This window comes from Contarinia nasturtii, unplaced genomic scaffold, assembly GCF_009176525.2.
Source record: "Contarinia nasturtii isolate CC-2019 unplaced genomic scaffold, AAFC_CNas_1.1 Cnas_scaffold_285, whole genome shotgun sequence".
Lineage (NCBI taxonomy): Eukaryota > Metazoa > Arthropoda > Insecta > Diptera > Cecidomyiidae > Contarinia > Contarinia nasturtii.
In genome coordinates, this window is record NW_022197640.1 from 1,755,804 (window position 1) to 1,775,926 (window position 20,123).

The following is a 20,123-nucleotide window of genomic DNA, read 5'->3' on the forward strand; positions in this document are numbered from 1 at the left end:
TTCAGAAGTAAAACATGTACTCAAAAACAACGTGAAATGCAGAAAATGCAATAATTAAAAAGACAAGCAAAGTAATTGTACGGCGGCGTTAAAGTACATTTTATTGTTTTAATTGTGAACATCGGCAATCATCGTTGTGACAAGAGCGTATATAATTAAAAAGAAATGACACTACAATTTTGGTTCATCTTTCGTTGGAAACGTTTCAACTATAAATTACCATCGATTTTCCGAATATTCTGTCAGTCAATTGAATTTAATCCGATTGTCGTGTTGATTTCTGTCGTACAACTAACTTTAAAATCCAAAAATCCAATTGATACGAACTATAAAAGCGAAAAAAAGTACAAAATAAAACGTGAATTTAAAATAAAATTAACGAAATGTTCAAGCGTTTATTTTTGTTTGCCACTGTTGTTCTATCTGTGGCATTTGCAGTGGAGCTTCGTCGTGATGATAAGGTATTTTTAGGAAATTTGGTTAAAATTTGAAGAAAAAAAAACAACAACAACAGATTGAATTGAAAAAATATTACAGTGGCCACCGCCAGAAGTCGTTGCCATTGTTCAACCGATGCGAATTACATGCGAGGCAAAAACCGGAGTGACCGATGGTAATTTGAACTAAGTTCATTTCAATGTACAGACATTATTTCTATTTTAAACACCAATTGAATTTCATTTCAACAAATATAGAGGCAATCAGACAATTTAGCGATGGCGAAATACATGAAGATCCAGCATTGAAATGCTATATGGACTGTCTATTTAAGGAGGCCGGGGTTGTTGACGAAAAAGGTGAATTGCATTTGGAAAAAATGGTCACACACATTGAAAAATTGGACGAAGAAATTCAAATGATTGCCATTAACATGGGGAGAAAATGCTTGAAACCACAGGGTGAAAACCAATGTGAGCGCGCCTTCTGGTACCACAAGTGCTGGAAGACGGCAGATCCAAAAGTAATAACTGATATCTTTGATATTAAACAAAACATATCTGATTGGAAGCATTTTTTTATATTTTCGACATGTTTTTGTTTCTTACAGCATTACTTCCTGATTTAAATTTTCTTCATCGTGCAACATCGCGACGGCAATATTGACTTTCAAGTGATTTTCGGTGTGGTGCAATTTTTTCGTGTAAATCACGACTTTTTCATAACAATTTTAATAAATAATTACAGTTTTACAAATTGAACATTTATTTTTGGATTTTTTTTTCGTATTGAATGTTTCCGTACCTTCCCACAGAATTCCTTAAAATAATCGGAATTGCATTTCAACTTTACCGACGGGTTACATTATGAGCAAGTATCTTAAAAGCTTGTACCATGAGTACAGATGCAAATTCTAACCTTCTTTCAAATCAAACGGTGGAAATTTCAGAACCTAATAGGTATGATGTCACAAAGATCTATATTCAATTGATAATTTAAAAATGTCTTTTTTTAAATTAAAATCATTTTCATGGAAAAAAATTTAGTACACGCTTCAAAAGCCAATTTCAATTAAGGTTAACAAAATTCTTCTTTCTCCGATGAAAATAGCAACCAAATTATGGGATTTGTTAATTTTCTACAATTAAAACACATATTTTTACATTTATATTTTTATTTCACTCCAGCCATAAAATAGACAATTGCATTTGAAACGAGAAATTTTTTATTATTGTGACTTATATTCAAAAATATACCAATTTTAATTGTAGTTCATTCAAATCCTTGTGAAGCATGATATCGAGATTGTGTTTATTTAATAGCACCTCCTCTTCTCATTACTGCACGAAGCCACCGATTTTGCGTCTTTATTTTGGCGATCAATCTAAAATAAATCAAAACACATTAGATACTTTTCAAATGGTGAACAATGTGGATACATTTACAGGTTCGTTTATTGGTTTGGCGATTGTCAAAAGAATGCTCAAAAGTAAAAATTGACACAAACGTTTCAACACGTTCATGGCGATCAACTTTGTATCACTGTACTTTTGAAATTTGAAATAGAATTTGTTCTGAATATATGAATCGACTATCGATTGCAAACTTCCAAGCTTAAGTGATTGAGGGAAACTCTTTGCAAGTGTTTTTAGTATAAATTTTATAGTATCATCGTATATATGTCAGGATATTACACAGCAGAATGACGTTTTCTATAGAATTTTGATTTGTTTTTTGTTGTTTTCATTTGAATGCTATGCCATTATTGTTGAATGATTGCACAAATTTATGACAAAATTTTCTTATATTGTAATTTAAATGCATACTTGGCTAAAATTATGGTATTACGCAGAATGAAAATAAATTGAAATTCATTTTGCTTTCGAATTTTGACGTTAGTAATAAAGTAATTATCTAGCGTGTAATCTAAGAAAAATGAAAAAGTGTTTTTTTTTTTGTCAGAATCAATTTTCAGAATTTGGTTCAAGAAACCCTAATAAATCGACAATCCTGAATTTATGTTTCTGACAAAAGCGATGGGTAAAAAAGTCTTCACGAAATAAACGACAATTTTTGCACAGTTTGTAAAACTTAAAAATCAATAATTGCAATAGTTTGTAAAATTGAATTGAGTCGTTAATATCATAAAATTGAAATTTTTTTGATTTTCACCATGAATATTTTGATTCCAATTTTACACATCTTAACACAAGATCACTGCTATTTTCTGTGAATAAAATTGAATGTTGTACGTGTGAACAGTCTGTTAACATTGCATGTCGATTCCCCTTTCTTTCTTCATAAAAAAGATAAGGACCGAATTTGTTTTGCCATAGAACCATGGAATAGGTCTTTCCAATTGCTGTTACTGATTCTGTTTCATTTTCAATTTTTCACCGCTTATGACCCTCATGTTACAGTATCATCTCCCAGTGTAATTATGTCCTATGAAAATATTTCACACTCGAAACTAAACTATTGAATTTTTCAACTAAAACACTTTGATTTGGATGTGATGTTTTGACTTTCTCTCAAGTATACAGTTGACTATATAGCGTTAAGGCTGTTTAGAGACTCTGGTCTATGTGTACCACGAAGAGCATTAGATGGATTGTTACCAATATAAAAATGAACGATAGCAAAACAAGCATGGAACCACAGTGAAAAAGAGTGAGTGCAATAGAGTCAATGTGTTAAATTTCAAACTCAATAAATTATTTATGATTGCAGTGTGAAAAGTGTGTACAGCTAAATCGTTTTCTATATTAAATTCGATTAAGGATTGATGGTAAAATGGTGTTATTTTATGAGTAAAATAGACGTGTCAGCAAAATGCAGCCGAAAACCAAATAAAATATAGATGCGAAAGTGAAAGAGCCTCTGATATATGTATATCTATATATATTCAAGGAACTATAATATCGTTGGCGCTCAATGCTTTCACACACTACACTTGCTCGCATATGCCAATGTTGTAAAAGCCCATACTTTGTTTACAAATTAAAACCATTTTGCCAGCCAATTTTAAAAGGGTTGCATTTGGATCTCATCACACTTTTTACACTCAAACCCAACATATCCACACCTACACTTACACACACAATGGTAAATGATATCACATGATATTTATTATTTAATCTGTTATCGAGTGAGATCAGATTTGACATCGGTACTGAAATTCAATTGGTTATTATTTCGTTGGATGTCAATCCAATGTTTTTACGACATTGACACACATCAATGCAACTCAATTTAAAGTTAAACAATTTCATTAAAAGGTTATGTGTAATCAAAATATTTCACATTGTTCCATTCGAATCGGAAAAAAGTACGAAACGTTTTCAGTGATCTTCTAACGGAAGCCCATTGAATATAATAATTTAAATGTTTATTGTCATGTTTTTTGCTGTCATTGTTTTTATTATTATGCTGAATAATGATGAGTTTGCTTTAATAGCCGCATGTTCTAGGCACAATTGTGTAATACTATAGTTGATTAATCTCATGCAATATATAAAGGTTTTTGTTTTAAAAATCGTATATCGAGCTTATCCAAAATGATTTCACTTGAGGGATGAATGAAAAATCCTAACATAGAAATAACAACCAAACAAAAATTAAGAAACAACAAAATCATTTATTAAAAACATTTATGCAACATGAACAGAATAGCCCATGCAATTGCGAATTGTCGAGGGAATTGTTTAAAAATAAATTTTGCCAACTGTTCGTTACTGTGCTTTTACTGTACGCGATGGGCTGTAATATAGCCACTATTCGAACGAACCGACAAGCATAGAACGAAAACCAAAAATTCGTTGTACAAATCAAGAATAATGAAGCTAAGTTACCTTGATTTTACTTTTTAAATGAAAAATGAAACATTTTTTTCTGCATTTCATTAGAATATTCGTAAAAATGTTGCCAACAAATGAGAGAGAGAGAGAGAAAAGCGGAAACATTTATTCTAAAGAAGTAATGAGAATTACGGTTATGTTCTCAGAAATCTTTGGTTGGATGAACATTTGGTGTTATGTGGTCACGTGCATACATGAATTGTTTGAATTGCACTTGCACTTGCATACACACTAAACGAATATCAAATTACAATTTTGTGCCTTTTCTGTGACGGATTCAATGTATTCATAGTATAGTGAGTTTCATCAAATCGCACAGGAGACTAGATCAAATGAAAATGTAATTGTATTTTAATACAATTAAATAATTTTCCGTTGTGTATTTTATCATCGCGCACGTTTCGTGTAGTTAATTCGGTTCTCATGGTTCAGGAAAATGATGTGAATACCCACGGGATCGATTATCCTGTTTATGAAATTCGAATTTTATTTTTGGTTCTTCGGTTGACGAACGATGCTCGCTCGCTAGACCCATTCTATTTAACCAAACATGCGCTCATGCACACTCACATACGTAATAGAGACATCGTTTTGTATCGGCTTATGATCTTTGATAAATCCATTACCAGAGACATGAATTGAAATAAACAGTATTCAAAAAAAGTGAACAACAAGTGCCACCAATCTCCATGTGAAGTGGAATACATACATTTAAATAATTGTTCTCTGATGGTTATTGTGAAGACCGACTTGCAGAGAAATGTTATGTGTTAACTAGCGCCACAAAGGCAGGACAAGCGGAATCTTTTTTTCTTTTTGTTATTGTTTGAATTCATCAAGCGATGAATGTGCAAACGAAAACAAACACGCACACAATATACACGGCTGATGTGACTGAGATTATTGTGCGAAGCATGAAGAAAAGAAAACCAGAATACTATTGCGTTATACCCTGCTTCCGTATACAGTTACCGATGCTCTTTTCATTCGCCGAAAAATACGTCGGCGAGAAGGGGCTATAATTAATTTACGAGAAAGACGAAGGGAATGAATTTTATTTTTCTCGTTCTAGATGAAACACCAGAAGTATCGCTGCCTCAGTTTGATGCCAACTTTTTTTTGATCTGTAATTCAATCGTGTGCACGACCAAATAACGTTTACTTCATGCTCATATTTTGAGGCGTGAGAGATACATCACATGCGACTTTTGGCGCGTCATTATTTCACATTCACTCTTTGGGATTAACCTCGTTCTTTTCAAGATTTTTTTTATTCGTTGCACGACTTTGCAAAAATGTCGTATTTTACACGCTTGACATTAAAAGAGCAAAAGAAAGTTTGTAGAGTGAACGCATCTTTTTTGCATGGATTCAATTTTGTGCACTTCATATTCATGAACAAATAAAAATGTCCACTCTATGTTGTCCATTGATTCGTTATGATATTGGTGAAAGAAAACGTGGTCGTTTTTCAGTTTGAAATTAACAATTGCAACTAAATTTCATCATAAATACCATGTTGTGTTGATTTTGTTTTAATATAACCAATTGATAGACAAAAAAAATGTTGCATTGCATGAGAAAACGGAAGAGATAGAGACTAAAAACCACCATCCAATTTTGTATGCGGAACCACACACGGTCAATAAATGTGTTGTTTATTTAGATTGATACTGACCATTGATCGGTATTCGAACTCTGTCAAAATAGGCAAAATTATTCAATAAAGCAAATGGCCATTAGCAAACAAACGGTGTGTAATCAAAATGATACCTTCTAATTATATCGGCTCATTTAGTCGGTTCAAATTAAAGATTAAATGAGCCAAATACAAACAAAAGCAACCATAATTCTTGTTTCAATATATTGATCGAAACCATTTTAGCAGGTAAACCATTTTTCGGCTAGGTTTTTGGTCTTTAATCATTTCGCCCCAGAGAAGATATACACACAAATCATTATCAAATACCGACAAACAAATTGCATCATTTGAGGCTCGTATGCGACGATATATATATTTGTGTGTTGATCAAGACTGGCCTTTGTTCGGTTATTTTCATTTTCCATTTTTTTTTTAAATATTTCCGGCGCATAAGTCAAATACACTGCCTGCTGTATACATTTGCTCGTCTGATAAAACCGGCTTTGCCATACAGCATCAGTGGTGGGCAAAAAGTGTGGCGGCTTCGAAAATAAAACTAACAATACATAAATGACGATAATTTCTATCATTCGATCACATGGTCTTTCATCAATCGGTTTTTGGTTTCCAATTATTTATCCGATGCCATTGAAAATGCATTGACTTAAACAAGAAAATTTAATGCAGATTTTTATGGTATATTAAAATGTAAGTGAGTTTTTAAATTCACTGTCGATTTCGATGACTGATGGAGTATTGATATATAGAACTGTTGAAAAGAACATCAATCATTTTCAAAACGGGATGATTATCAGCTATTGATTGATTTTTAAGAACAAACTGTATGAATACAAGATGAAAAATTCGAAGCGTATCACTTATTTGCAGCATGTCATTTTGAAGTCAATGACAAAAAGACGGTTTCTGGAACTAGTTAAAATAGAAAACTAAAATACTACTATGCGGGACAACAACCTTTGCACATACTTTTATTATCGTTTTAAGACTTACTAAACAAGTTGCATCGATTCACCAATTTTGTTAAGATAGTTTCCATTTTTGAGAAACTTTCACCATATGGTATAAATAGCACGTCAAAAATAAGTCAAACATAAGAAACGGAATTAATAAAGAACCAAGGCTGTCATTCGATTTGAAAGTGAAATTAAAATTTCGGCGCGCAAAACATCCGACATTCAAACGAAATTTTTTCCATCAAAATTATGCGATGGTCTGCCATGTGTACAATTCACATATCATGCTGTTCGGAAGGTAGTTGAACAATATAAATCGGCGATGACGCCGATTAACTTAATCATTGTAAATCCCAAGTGCTTAAAAATTTAATCAATAAAATTGTTGTCACACTGCGCCGAAACAAAAAAAGAATTGGTAATTTTTTCCGCCGCCATGCAATTAATTGGTATACAGCAAATGTTCACATCATGTCGATGTTTGACACACGCACACACCACCTCACAAACTGGAAAACTTGAATGTATGGCAGATAGGATTTTGTTTCAATTACGGTCATCATATCGGGATTTTGAATTGCTTGCAAATTGTTTGGCAGGCAAACGGAAAAATTATCTCATTCCAGTAAAAGTTCATACGCACACAGGCATATACACAACACATACACGCGAGCGCGTGTACATTGAATAGTGGTGAACAGTAAAAAAAACCTGCTGCAACTCAGAACATATTGTTAACATTAGGCCATTTAACCTATCACCCCTCTTAACAATTTAATCCGGTACACTAAAAATAGAAACCAAACACACTAAATTGGAAGATGATTCGATATACCCAAACAAATAAAAAAAATGCAGACAAAGAGAGAATAACAAGATAAATAACAATGGATCAATGAACACACAATAGAATTGTTTAAAAAAAAAGTGGAAGTGCAATGAGTAACATTTGACGTGGTATGCGTGTGTGCTTGTGTACGGCACTTCATTCGGCGGTAACAAGTCTATTAAAGTTGCATTAAAGAGGCCGAGAAAAAAAGAGGGGAAAGTGAGAGAGAGAGAGAGAGATACACACACACAAATATAAAAAGATCAATTGTAGAAACTAACCGATGAAAAAATGTCATCCCAACCAAATGCAATTGTTTTGTAAACGGACGCATTTCAATTGAATTGATCCGGTGGCATATGAATAACATAAACGATTATTTTCTCACCCCTCGGATGAAATACGAACGTACCAGCTATTGCCCACTTCATAACGTCTTGCAGTGAAGCAATGAACGGGCACACAGACACACATAATTCTATTAATCATTGCTGGGATAGATAAATTGAATGAAATTTTGTTTCTTTTGCACTTATGCAGTTATTATTTATTAATACCAAACATATTCTCTTTAAATGGCGATGTAAATGAGTAAAATTCGATGAAAAATAATCATTTTTACGTCAGAAATGGCATTTTCTTTTGAATGGATTATATTTCTTTTAAGGTTCGAATAAAAGGATTCGATGCGTAATTTTCAAAGTGATTTCTGAATTACATCGAATCTGATTAAATATGAAAAATTATTCGGTCCCCTAACTAGATTTTTATCTTTACTTCTCGTCTACATTGATTATCATCCTATATATTTACATCCCTTTGTGCCTTTGTGCACTTGCTTATGATTTTTACCATTTCCATTGTATTATGGGAACATTTTTTCCACTGTGAAGTGATAAAATTTTATGTGTACCTAGCGTATTGGCATCAAATAACAAACAATCACTTCAGAACAAGCAAAAAGAAAGGAATCCTCCCCTCCTATTTACACTGCGACCAAAGGCCTAATAAATATCACATCACACTTGAACAACGTACGCACTAAAACCAGTTCCACATCTTTTATTGCTCATCATTTAGTAGCCTATATTACCTAGAAAAAAATCGAAAATCTTTAGCAAAAAAAAAAAACTAAACACAACCAATATTTTGTATATTGAACATATAGAACGTTAAAAAGTCACTTTAATATGCGTTGATAATGATAATACAGTATTGCATTGATAAATATTCATTATTTTTTGTTAACATTCAATAGAAATTTTTAAATACATTTCAAAACTCACACTCACATTTGCACTTTTTGATAAAAACATTTTCAGTTCTTTGTTCTTCTCATTGGTCAAACAACGATCGGTTCAGGAGACAATGATAATTTAGATGTTCTTTTTGGCATTACGTTTGTATCGATCGTTCGGGTCATAGGCATTTGGTGATGATGATTCAATGATGTACGGAGCAGCTGGCACCAAATCAGATTCATGTTTAATTTGTGGCCGTTGATAAGAGGCAGCTGAATGAAATTGATGCGGATTTGTTGCATAATCATGAGCGATAATATGAACGGTAAGTGGATTGCTATGGGCCAAGATTTCTGATAAAAAAAATTGCCTGCGAATGAAGTCAATTATAGAATGTTTTCTTTTTATTTTTAATTTGATCCTTCATTCACTTACTTGCATATGTCTGGAATCTCTTCAGCTTTGGGTGCATTTGGCGGACCGGATCTCTAAAGTTTCAAATAGAAAACGTTTTCAGTCTTTGAAAAAAAACCGTATTGACAGGAAGTAACGAACAGATCTTCATTTTATCAAAATGTGAATAAATTTTTAAAAAATCAAAGATAGAAACTTTTACTTACTTTACCATTTACCCACCCTGAAAAAAAAAAGACATTTTTACATTTATTCCAAATTTTGTTGATGATGCATGCACTATTTTCCATACGTACCACGTGAATATTGAAATGTTTGAGTCATACAACACGAAATGAGTGCAAATAGCACCATCATAGACAGTGCCAGGGAGGTTTCCCACTTCTTTGCCATATCAATTTTACTGCCAATGTGTATCGTCGACAAACTGAAGCTATTTGAAAAAAAAATCACAAAGAACATGTAAAATTAGAAATTCTTCAAAATCGAATTGCATCGTTTTCATTTTTCGTGAACATTTGACAGGTTTTACGAATCGAAAATACTTTTGCAGCTTTTTATCTATTCATTGCTGCTTCCATCTGTTAACAGTATTGGCACTTACACAATCACTTCTTGTCTTTTTGGTTATTTCTCTGCAGATTTGTGTTGTAATTTAATTTAAATCCGTTTTTAATTTCATAAATATGAAATAATATTTTTTATTCGCTTTTCTTAATGTGATAAATAAAATTCAAGCGTTGATGTTATCTGCTCAATTTCTGCGAGCAAATGATTATGGTGAACGAACAAAATGTTCCTTTTATAGTCATATTTTGTATAGAGGCTTTTTCGTTGAATGATTTTGAATAGAACTGTAATTGGCCAAAGTGGCGAATCAATTTCTTTGATGTGTCAACATTTGGTTGGAAGGAGAACTCTTCGGGCAGATAAGAAATGGAATACATTGATAATTTTTACGTTTTGTGTAGTACATAATTTGCAATTAGTATGGATAATAATGAATTTTAATTAAAATGCTGTTGAATTTTTCTTGAGATATTGATTGTTCGGGATATATCGAATCAGTGCGTCACTTTTCTTGAGAACATTGGAATCTGGTATACAAAGCACGAGCCCCTTTTTAATTAAATTATATCGTATCATATATATTCACGTTAAGTGCCTTTACAGCTGACATGGATTGACATCGTAGTATGCAGACAGTTTTTCAAACCCGTTCTGAGCAAGACAAACAGGAGTTCATATGTGTGAAATTGCGATAAAGATACTCACACAAGAAGGAGTCAAAAGAGAATTCCAATCTTTAATCCACAAATTAACACGTCATTTCATAGTTCATTGTTCTTCAATAAAGACAATGCTTATTAAAAAGTTTTTTTTTGTTTTTTTTTTTTGTTTTTTAAATAAAATAATCGTAATTCTTTCGGTCAAATCATATTTGTTTTTATTGACAGTAATTTATGATGATTCATTTCGAAATATATTTAAATCAAAATTAGCCATGGTGATGATGGTGACCATACCCACCTCCGTGTGGATACCCACCTCCGCCATATCCGCCTATGAAGAAAAATAATAATATTTGGATGATTTGTAAAATGTGTTAAACTCTTTAAAAAAAACTTATTTCACGAAGATAATTTTTTCAATTTGGACAATTACCATAGCCGCCGTGCGAATGTTGATGCCCACCTCCCCACGATCCACCTGTCGTTAAGTAAACAAATAATTACAGTACAGCCCAAAAGTTTGAGTAACATTCCATATTAAAGAGAAAAATTATCTTTTCAATAATGATGCATATATCGCTTTCAGACCTTCGAAATCACAAGAATATTCAAAAGTTTGTTTAAAAAATACCGGACAGTTTTTTATGAAAAATTTGTTACTCTTGCAGCATTTGTCTTTGTGCTCAGTATTTTTTAGTCTGATCTGAATGAATAATATAGTATGTTTACCGTTTTTCTAGGTAAATTTGAAGAAGTTTTCAATTTTATCAGGAAGGAATAACATTTCGAAAATGGCAAGTATCAAAAGGCGATTTTTGCATATTTATGCACATTAATATCGATTTTCTTCAAAATGTAATGAATTTCCAACAAAAATTGAAGAAATCAAAACTTTCAAAACTCAAAAACTTCATACCGTAACCACCTGAAAAATATAACATTAAATTAAAATACATTTTTATAGATTAGCATTAAATTAAATTTTCATTTTTCATACCATATCCACCGAAGGAACCGGGATAGTATACTCCTCCATAGCCTCCTGCAATGATAACAAACATTTTATTTTCCGAAAACTAATTCAAAAGTTACATTTGTCTATACTCATTCTATGACAAAATGATATTCGTTTATTTAATGCTATGAATTCACAGCTGTCTTTGTATTTTCCATAACGATTGATTAATTATTATTTATTAATTAAGTTAAAATAATTTTAAAACAACGCACCAAATCCACCGAAATCAAAACCATAACCTGAAATAAAATGCCCACACATTGAATGAAAGTGTTCACCATGAATTGCCACCCAAAAAAAAAAACAATCAAAAACATTACCTCCAAATTGTCTTCCGTTCGTTTCGTCTGTCTTAAGATCTTCACCAGTAGCAATGGCAGCAGCCTCATCAACAGCAGCAGCAGCTGGCACTGGTTTCTCTTCTACTTTTTCAACCGGAACCGTTGCTGCAAGGCATACACCCACAACAATCGACATTATCAGAATTTTCTGCAACCAAAAAGAAAATGATCGAGTCCTGTTTTTTTTTGGAATTTAAAAAATCAATGTTTTCCTAACTTACACTCCACATTTTATAAAAAATAGTTGAACGTTTGAATTGCGAAATAAATAGATTTTGCTTAGCCACAGAAACAGCGTCTTCAAAGCCACAACAAAGAACTACTCATTGAAACATCCAACGATCGTCCTTTTTATATCAAAGTCGATGTCCAAACAAAAAAAAAAGAATTATCGTGCATGTTTGTGTCCATATCTTGGGTTAAGAAAGTGCATTAGCCGCGTGCGCTGACTTCTTAAGCCGCACGTACATCGCAAATAGTGCAGAACTAGTTTTTCGTAATTTATGCGAATTGTGAAACAAGTTTAGAATTTCAAATGATAAGAAAAATCACAATTGAGGATGCAACAAATGCATAGTTCAACGAAAGTAAACGAATGCAGAGAAATAATGTGCACATACGTTGGCTAAAAATTCCCCAGTTTTTTTTTTTCTGTCGCTCATGCACCATCTAGAAAACTTGTTTCTTCAGTGTAAGGAATACCCAAAACTCATGAATGCCGTTTAATTATTGTAATACATATCATTAATTTCAGATTAGTCATTGGTAAATCCAGAATGCGTTTTATTTGCATACAAATTGGTGAAGATGAATTGATTACATAAAATATATTCAACTATTTATCGAAATAGATTCTGCTTGTCATGTATTTATTCCTTTGAAAGAATATAAATTCAATTCGATCGATAAAACTTACAGTCATTTATCTCTTAGAAAATGATTTTTATTGCAATAAACAATAATATTCATATTTTCCAATTTACAATAAAAAAAATTCACATTTTTTGTGCTTAAATGCATCTAGACCTTGACAAAATGAAGAAAAAGAACATTCTCCGCATTCCATGATAATTATCATCATTTTCAAAATAATAAAAATTCTATTGGAAAATTGATAAAATCACATTTTTTATTTTAAAATATTGATAAAATTAATTGAAAATATAAATAAAGTTCGAATGCCTAGGCGAAATATTAAATGCATTGGTACAGTCAAAATGTTGATAATATCGACTGCATTGTCGATTTACTGTTAATTTGTCGGCAACTATGATAACATCATGTGAATGGTTAATGACTGTAAGCCAATTGACATGAATGTTTGACATAGCAGAGGGCGCACCGATAACGTCGAGAGCGTACACACATTTACAGTGAAAGAGTGACCAAAAAATATGTAAGATTTATAGAGCACAAGGGAAAAACATTTTGTCGATATTGAGTTGTGATTCGGATTTTTGTGTAAAAAAAAATTCAAACGGTGTAAAAAGAAAAAGAAATGAATAAAAGATGAATTATCACATTTAATTCGTTGTGTTGACATTCGGATTATTGTTATATTTTTGTTTAACTCCATCATAACAAACTAAAAATCGTAATCGATTGCCGAATGATATACATTTGATATTTGTGCGAGTTCTTGACATTTTTTTTGTGTTATTTTTCGTTGCTTTACAATTTTATGTTAAATTTCTTTACGTTGAATACGCTTTAATTGCGTTTGTGTGTGCCGGCAACACAAAATAAAGAGCGAACAGCACCTAAAAAAATATACACGCCGAGAGAAAAGTGATATTGAGAAAAGAGTTAAGTACGCGAAGGGGGCCACGAAAAAGGCAGTGAATTTCAGTTTTCGAGGCATTTGTCGAAAGTAAGTGTGCTTCGAAATATTGTTGATATATGATGTTGGAACGCAGAACAATCAAAGTGCATTGTGCATATTGAAAGCGTACATTCTCTGATGATTGTTACGTTGTTGTCGTCGTTGTCGTCGTCGTAGTCATCGTTGATGTTTCTCTCTCTCTCTCTCTCCCTCTTACTCTTCGTTTTATTTATTTCATTTGCGGTATTGCGTTCCTTGTGGTATAATTTTAATCGTTTCTGTTTAATTTAGTTGAGCACGTCGTATGTTCAAAGTTATGCTATCGCAGCATTTATTGCTTAATTTTTGTTTCTTAGTTGCGCTGTTTCGATTTGTCGAGTGTATGTTTTTTTTGACTAGATTGTTCCGTGCGCGCCCACCGAACTGTTTATTCACAAATGAGCTTCGGTTTGCATTCGAATCGCTTGCATTCATTGTATACTGAGAAAAAAAAGAAATATTATTGAAACAAATCAACGAAATCAAAAAAGAAAACTGAACCAAACGAGAAAGAGAAAAAAAAATGCTTCCAACAGCAAAGTCTCACTGTTGAGCGATAGATTAGTATGACGTGAGTGTATGTGTTGATTTGGATTTGGTTACCTAGAAATTGACTTGTTCTGATAAATCTGAGTGTTCAAAAATAAATGTAAAACAAATGAAAAAAAAAAACATATTACTGACGCTCAAATTTCAATATTTCCAATTGGAATCTTTTCGCTCAAATCATAATCGAATTGAAAACGAAATAAAGCAAAACAAAGAGAAAACGAGAGTCAGAAAATTAGCCTTCGATTTGCGTATAGTTTATTTCAATATATACATATATATATATTTTTTCATCATCTATATATAAAATTGAAAGAAAAATTACTCATGTTTTATAGACTGTGTGTTTCTCTGTCAAACACGGATATGCTGCATCGAACGATAAGCACACAAATGTGTGTGCATTTTGCCATTCGGGAGTCTAACCTACATTTTAACACAAATGTGTTGTAATAATTTGAAGTCGTCAATGTATCCACTGAAAACGGAAAGCTATTGATTGCAAAGACATTTTATGAAAAATTAAGACTTTTTTTAAAAGTTTCAGCCACTGAATCCGTGTGCTTGCTTAACGCGCACGCCGACCAATTCAATACTCTTCTTTTTCGCTCTCTCAAATATGTTATGGTATTGTGTGCCGAATGCCGTACACCAACGAATCATTCAATCTAATAATGTGTGCATATGTGTTTTAATATTATATATCGCGTGTACCGACGCTCAAAAAATAATTCTTTGTATGCCGCAGTATATTTATGAATCGTTTGACATACTATTAATTGTACTCGGCGTATTAACCGATATTGTATGTGTGGAAGTGTGTGTATTTGTGTGTGTGTGTGTGAGTGTGTGGCATATGTGTCTGTATAGAATGAATAATCGTGTACGAATCCATCATTTGACGAGTAGTTGACTCTTATTTTATTTATCTTATATTATATCTTATGAGTTTCAAACATCGTGATTTTACTATTAAATAATATTCTATTTGTGTTTTTTTTTTTCATCTCTTCTCCGTCCATGTGCGTTTACATTATTTAGCTTTCTGATTCGGAAGTGATCGACTAAACTTTTCATAAGACAACTCTAACATATTGCATCTCTTGAAGTGAGACTACACATTAAAAAATGGATAATGAACCGAATGAAAATGAGTCTGAAGTTGTTGAGTCATGTGAAGATATCAATGAAAATGGATGTGATGATGAACAAACCGAAGACGACGTGAACGAGTCAGAAGACAAGGACGAAACAGAGGATAAGGATGAATTAGAGGATAAAGATGACGATCAAAATCAATCGGAACAATTAAATGTGATCGAAAATAAAACAGACGAAGAGTGTATGTCGCCGAAGCCATCAATAGAGCCATCCGTTGATGATGCACCAAGTGATGAACCCGACCAATTTGCTGTGATTGATTCAGATAATCCATCGGAAAATAGTCCACAAAAAAGTCAAGGTGCCGCTTGTACAATATCATCGCCATCCGAAACGGAACCGGACGAATTAGAAAATGATAAAAGTTGGAATCAATTGAATGAAAGTAGTCCGACGAAGAGTTTATCCGAAGTGGCAATCATATCATCACCATCGGAAGAATCGCAAATTGAGAAAAATTGGGACCAACCGGCAAACGAAAGCCTCTACGATGATGATTCAATGGACGAAGAACCAGAGTCGGATGACGATGAAAATGACTATATTAATCGATCGAGTCCAAAACTGTTATTCCAAAAGCAACGGGAACGTGCACGGGCACGGCCACGAACGGACGATTGTCAAGTATTTGAATTGACCGATGATAATTCGAGCGGTGATGATGGCCAATCCGAAGTTGATGACGACATTGAAGGTGAAGAGGAAGAAGAATCAGGTATAAGCTTACTCTTTTTTTCTTTTTTTTTAATCATGCAATTGCATTTTTGCTCATTTCCATGTTCTTCTTTGTATCTTTAGATTCAAGCTATGTTCAAAATATCGATGACAGTGATGAGGAACCGTATATAGCAGAGCGAAACATTCAAAACGTTCGTCAAATTCAATCATCACATAGTGCCAAGAACGATATTAAACAATCAATCAAATCGTATGACAATGAACGCAGCTTTGATGAAGATGCTAAATTCGAAAAACATTCAGCGATTGGAATCAATAGCAGTAGCAACAATAATCGTAAACGATGTTATCTAAAACAAATGCTTCAAAAGCAGAGTGCCTCAAAACTACAGCGTTATTTGTCTATTAAAAAGAGCATTAAATGGTATGTACAGTTTTTTTACACTTTTCATTTTCGTCAATCGATTCGATTGAAATGCCGAAAATTAACGGACAAATTGAATGAATCATTTGCAAGGCATTTCTCCATTCCGTAGACATTTTATGCAAGAATTCAGTTTTATTTCAACGCACATGAATCTTGTATTGTTTTGTGTTGAAATTACCGAATTAACAACAACAAAAACAACAAAAAATGCATAAAAACTTGTGGCTATTTGAATGGATGGCTGATTTTTCGAATGCACTTAAAATGGTTCCCATTGTAAATGTTCTCTTTCTATTTTCTACAACGATTACGCCAAACTGTAGATGTTTGTAATAATGAATTCGACCTTATTTTTAGAACAGACCGTTGTAATTACTTTATCATTTCCATTTTTCAGTTGTTTATGTATGTGTGTCATTTTTCTCGGTGTTTGATAGGCTAAATTTGTTTGTATGTGGGGCGCATGTACGTGTGCATGTGCATCAAATGATTTTCTAACAACATGTGAACTATATAATTAATATATAAAAAAAGATTTGATATTTTTATTTGCTGTTGTCATTTGCATGCGAAATGCAATAGTCCCAACAGCAAAAATACAAAAAATAATAATCAAAAGCAGCCGGAACAAACGAAAAAAATTATTGTACATAAAAAGCCTAGGGGGTAGACATGATTCATTTGATTCACTGTGATTCAAAAGATTCACATTGTTTAGATGACATTTGAAATGTCATTTATGTGTCATACAAGAAATATTTATTGAACAATTAAAATTATTTGTCTTCGAAAAAATGATTTCTTGACGTTTTTTTTTTAAATGTATTAACTCATTATTTTTTTTATCTATTTCGTGTTTTTCTAGTAAATTCCAAATAAAATCAACGATAATATTTAGAATTTAATGAACGATCATGTTAGTAAAACCAAAAATAATGCTTATTTGACATTTGAATGATTCATTTGATTCACTGTGATTCACATGACTCAAAGTTTTATAATTCGTGTCTACCCCCTAGTAAAAAGCAAACGAAAATCTTCACACGTCGAAGATGAAGCGACGAATTACACTCAAGTGCAGTTCATTCAATTCAAAACTTTGTTTTGCAAACAAAAGAAACCCAGCGCAAAAGTGAGCGCGCACTGCAGACAACAGATACGATACGTTCGTTCGATCGTGTTTTTTCCTTGCTTTCGACGCGAACTCAGAAAAGAACTATAATTTTTCGTACAAGTTGCATATTGAGAGAGCAACAAAAACAAAAAGAAAAAGAAGAAAACTTAAATCAAATAGAGGATTATGAGTCAAGGTTTTTTGTATTTGCGTTCAATGTGTTTAATATACCGAGGTCAGCCTCACACAGTGAGCTTATACGGCACCACACAACACGAGCATACCAACCAAAACGTACTCGCACACTCAAAAATATTGTTGAATTCATATAGATTTTCTATACATGAAGTACTAAATGAAAATGAAAATGTGAAATATACAAAAAAAAAAAAAATCACACAGAAGAATTAAGTACACAAAGCACATGAGTCGGGAGAAAAAAAAATATATATATGGAAAGAATAAGCTCGATAAATGGCATGGCAATCGGTTCGGACGGTCGGATGGGCGGGCGGTATGAGTGAGCATTCCTTAATGGCTATTATCATTTGATTTGATAGTTCTAAACAAACGATATAACAAGCAATGTACTTCGATATTCGTGCATAGTTTACACGCATTTACGATACACATTGTCTCCTCCGATTTCAATTGGCCGTTGATATATTTCACAATGTTTATTTTTCACTGTGTGTTGCACCATTGCAATATTTTACCACGGCTGCTTACATGACAATCCAATGCTAGATCCAATGCACAATAGTTCCCCCGTTTTCTGAAGCAACGAGCAACAACAAATAACAAGAACAACCAAAGAGCGCATGAGACATGTTGTTTGTAATGCAATCGCCAAGTAAGTTATCAATTAACCATCGTGCTATTGAAGTGCAGTCGTTATTGCTGGTGCTGTTGCCGTCATCGTCGTTGTTGTCATTGTCATAACTTTTAGTTGCCGAGACTACAGTGTTCATGATTAGTTGAATATTGCCGATGATAATCAGTGCCGATGATAATACAATGGAGCATCTTCTCACTAGTTGATCTCATTCCTTCTGTATTAATGCAAAGAAACTCGATGAAATATTTCATACAATGCGAATTAGTATCACGTTTCGCAATGGCTTTAAATTTTTCTTCTTTTGATTGAATGCGCACAAAATGGTCTTTAATTCAAATTAGTTATCACGAGAAAAAAAATAGAGATGATCCATAAAGTGCACGCTCCTAATTCAATATCGAAAACACAATTTACCATACGAACGGATGCTGTAGCAAGTTACCTGTGCACATCTACACTGTATTTACGTATGATCATTGATCACAATCACTGACCATAAAAATCAAACGATTTACGACGATGTGATGTGGCCACCATGAAAATGATGATTATAGTTGCATGCTCTCAATGACACTTAGTTGCATTTTCGCAAAATGAAAAAGAAAACGAAACAAAAACAAAGCACAACAACAACAACAAAACGATGGGGAAAAAGTGACGAGCAAACGAGATGAAAAAAAATCAAGTAAAGCGAAAGTCATGCGAGATTATTCATCGATAGAGTGTGTATTTTATGTGTGATACTTGTGGACGTATACTCTGCTATTTGGCATTGACACAACACACAATCTCAATGTGATTGTTGCGAAAGCAGAAGCTCAATTGCACATTTTGTTAACGGCACGGCGCACCAGTGGCCACTTTTTGTGTGTGGTTGCAGACACAAAAAAAATACAAATCAAGTATTTGTTCAGCTTGTCTTTTGCCACTTAAACGGACATCAAAAACCAATATGCCAATGTGAATAAATGTTGATTCCATTTCGATCATTTTCATAGGCAAATCGGATTTAGAACACAACAGCGTACGCCAAACCCAAAGGAGGATTCATGATTTTAATCGCATTTTTAATCGCGCAATGAATGGCACATAAAGTAATCCGCGCGCGCACTCTTTCTCTCTCTCTCTTTATATTTTTCTCTCGCTTTTTTGTGTTATACTTAAGTGTTTTGTGCGCTTGTATTAGACGCAATTGTGTGCCTGTGTGTTAACAGTTGTATATCGAAGTATGTTGCTGTATTGTGGATTGCTATTCACATCTATGTTATTCTTCAAATGACCTTGAAAATACACAGTGCACGTTGAGCACACTTTTCCATTTCGATACGATTTAATTGTTTTGAACATTAATGTCAGTAGTTTCAAATCGAATGCATTTTTATTTCGAATAAACAATTGTAAGTGACAGCAGTATGATGAAATTGTAGGTTTCATCCACGTTTCTTAGTATTAGTGCAGACACACACACACACACACACGCACACACCTATTTTCTCTCTCTCTATTTTA

At 33.0% G+C, this 20,123-nt stretch overlaps 4 protein-coding genes across 9 annotated transcripts in view; 2 read left to right on the forward strand and 2 right to left on the reverse strand.

The window, feature by feature from the left end:
* Positions 1–253: 253 nt before the first annotated feature.
* On the forward strand, positions 254–1,183 carry LOC116337412 (pheromone-binding protein-related protein 6-like). Its single transcript, XM_031761962.1, has 4 exons — positions 254–461; positions 538–613; positions 696–961; positions 1,049–1,183. The coding sequence occupies exons 1-4, from the start codon at positions 384–386 to the stop codon at positions 1,064–1,066; spliced, it is 438 nt and encodes a 145-aa protein (XP_031617822.1). The 5' UTR covers positions 254–383; the 3' UTR covers positions 1,067–1,183.
* Positions 1,184–1,594: 411 nt separating this feature from the next.
* Positions 1,595–10,153, reverse strand: LOC116337680. The gene is made up of 6 exons (XM_031762443.1): positions 10,000–10,153; positions 9,692–9,828; positions 9,602–9,618; positions 9,417–9,469; positions 9,033–9,351; positions 1,595–1,822 (listed from the first exon to the last, which is right to left on the reverse strand). The coding sequence occupies exons 2-5, from the start codon at positions 9,786–9,788 to the stop codon at positions 9,117–9,119; spliced, it is 402 nt and encodes a 133-aa protein (XP_031618303.1). The 5' UTR covers positions 9,789–9,828; positions 10,000–10,153; the 3' UTR covers positions 1,595–1,822; positions 9,033–9,116.
* Positions 10,154–10,816: 663 nt separating this feature from the next.
* LOC116337701 (glycine-rich cell wall structural protein-like) lies at positions 10,817–12,338 on the reverse strand. 2 transcript variants are annotated; one of them, XM_031762477.1, is made up of 7 exons: positions 12,208–12,338; positions 11,966–12,134; positions 11,858–11,884; positions 11,625–11,669; positions 11,544–11,552; positions 11,061–11,105; positions 10,817–10,958 (listed from the first exon to the last, which is right to left on the reverse strand). In XM_031762477.1, exons 1-7 carry the CDS (start codon positions 12,214–12,216, stop codon positions 10,894–10,896), a joined length of 369 nt encoding a protein of 122 aa, XP_031618337.1. In that variant the 5' UTR covers positions 12,217–12,338; the 3' UTR covers positions 10,817–10,893. The 2 variants fall into 2 exon arrangements, with proteins under 2 accessions (XP_031618337.1, XP_031618338.1); XM_031762478.1 differs by lacking the exon at positions 11,858–11,884.
* A 990-nt stretch (positions 12,339–13,328) lies between these two features.
* LOC116337415 (probable serine/threonine-protein kinase DDB_G0282963) overlaps positions 13,329–20,123 on the forward strand; it is an 18,899-nt gene continuing 12,104 nt past the window's right edge. For 4 of the 5 annotated variants that reach the window (XM_031761967.1, XM_031761969.1, XM_031761971.1 and 1 more), the window contains exons 1-3: positions 13,329–13,856; positions 15,438–16,272; positions 16,356–16,659. In XM_031761967.1, the coding sequence (XP_031617827.1) occupies positions 15,525–16,272; positions 16,356–16,659 (1,052 nt within the window). In that variant the 5' untranslated portion in view covers positions 13,329–13,856; positions 15,438–15,524. Of the gene's footprint in view, positions 13,857–14,401; positions 14,419–15,437; positions 16,273–16,355; positions 16,660–20,123 lie in introns of those variants that run through there. The other variant, XM_031761968.1, reaches the window with a different exon arrangement.

Coding starts and splice junctions, on each gene's coding strand:
- LOC116337412 (XM_031761962.1), top strand. CDS start 384: ATGTTCAAGCGTTTATTTTTGTTTGCCACTGTTGTTCTATCTGTGGCA. Junction 462..537: donor AGCTTCGTCGTGATGATAAG/GTATTTTTAGGA, acceptor AAAATATTACAG/TGGCCACCGCCAGAAGTCGT. Junction 614..695: donor AAAAACCGGAGTGACCGATG/GTAATTTGAACT, acceptor CAACAAATATAG/AGGCAATCAGACAATTTAGC.
- LOC116337701 (XM_031762477.1), bottom strand. Junction 11,885..11,965: donor GAACGGAAGACAATTTGGAG/GTAATGTTTTTG, acceptor ATTTTATTTCAG/GTTATGGTTTTGATTTCGGT. Junction 11,670..11,857: donor TTTTGATTTCGGTGGATTTG/GTGCGTTGTTTT, acceptor TTATCATTGCAG/GAGGCTATGGAGGAGTATAC.
- LOC116337680 (XM_031762443.1), bottom strand. CDS start 9,788: ATGGCAAAGAAGTGGGAAACCTCCCTGGCACTGTCTATGATGGTGCTA. Junction 9,352..9,416: donor GAGATTCCAGACATATGCAA/GTAAGTGAATGA, acceptor CTTCATTCGCAG/GCAATTTTTTTTATCAGAAA.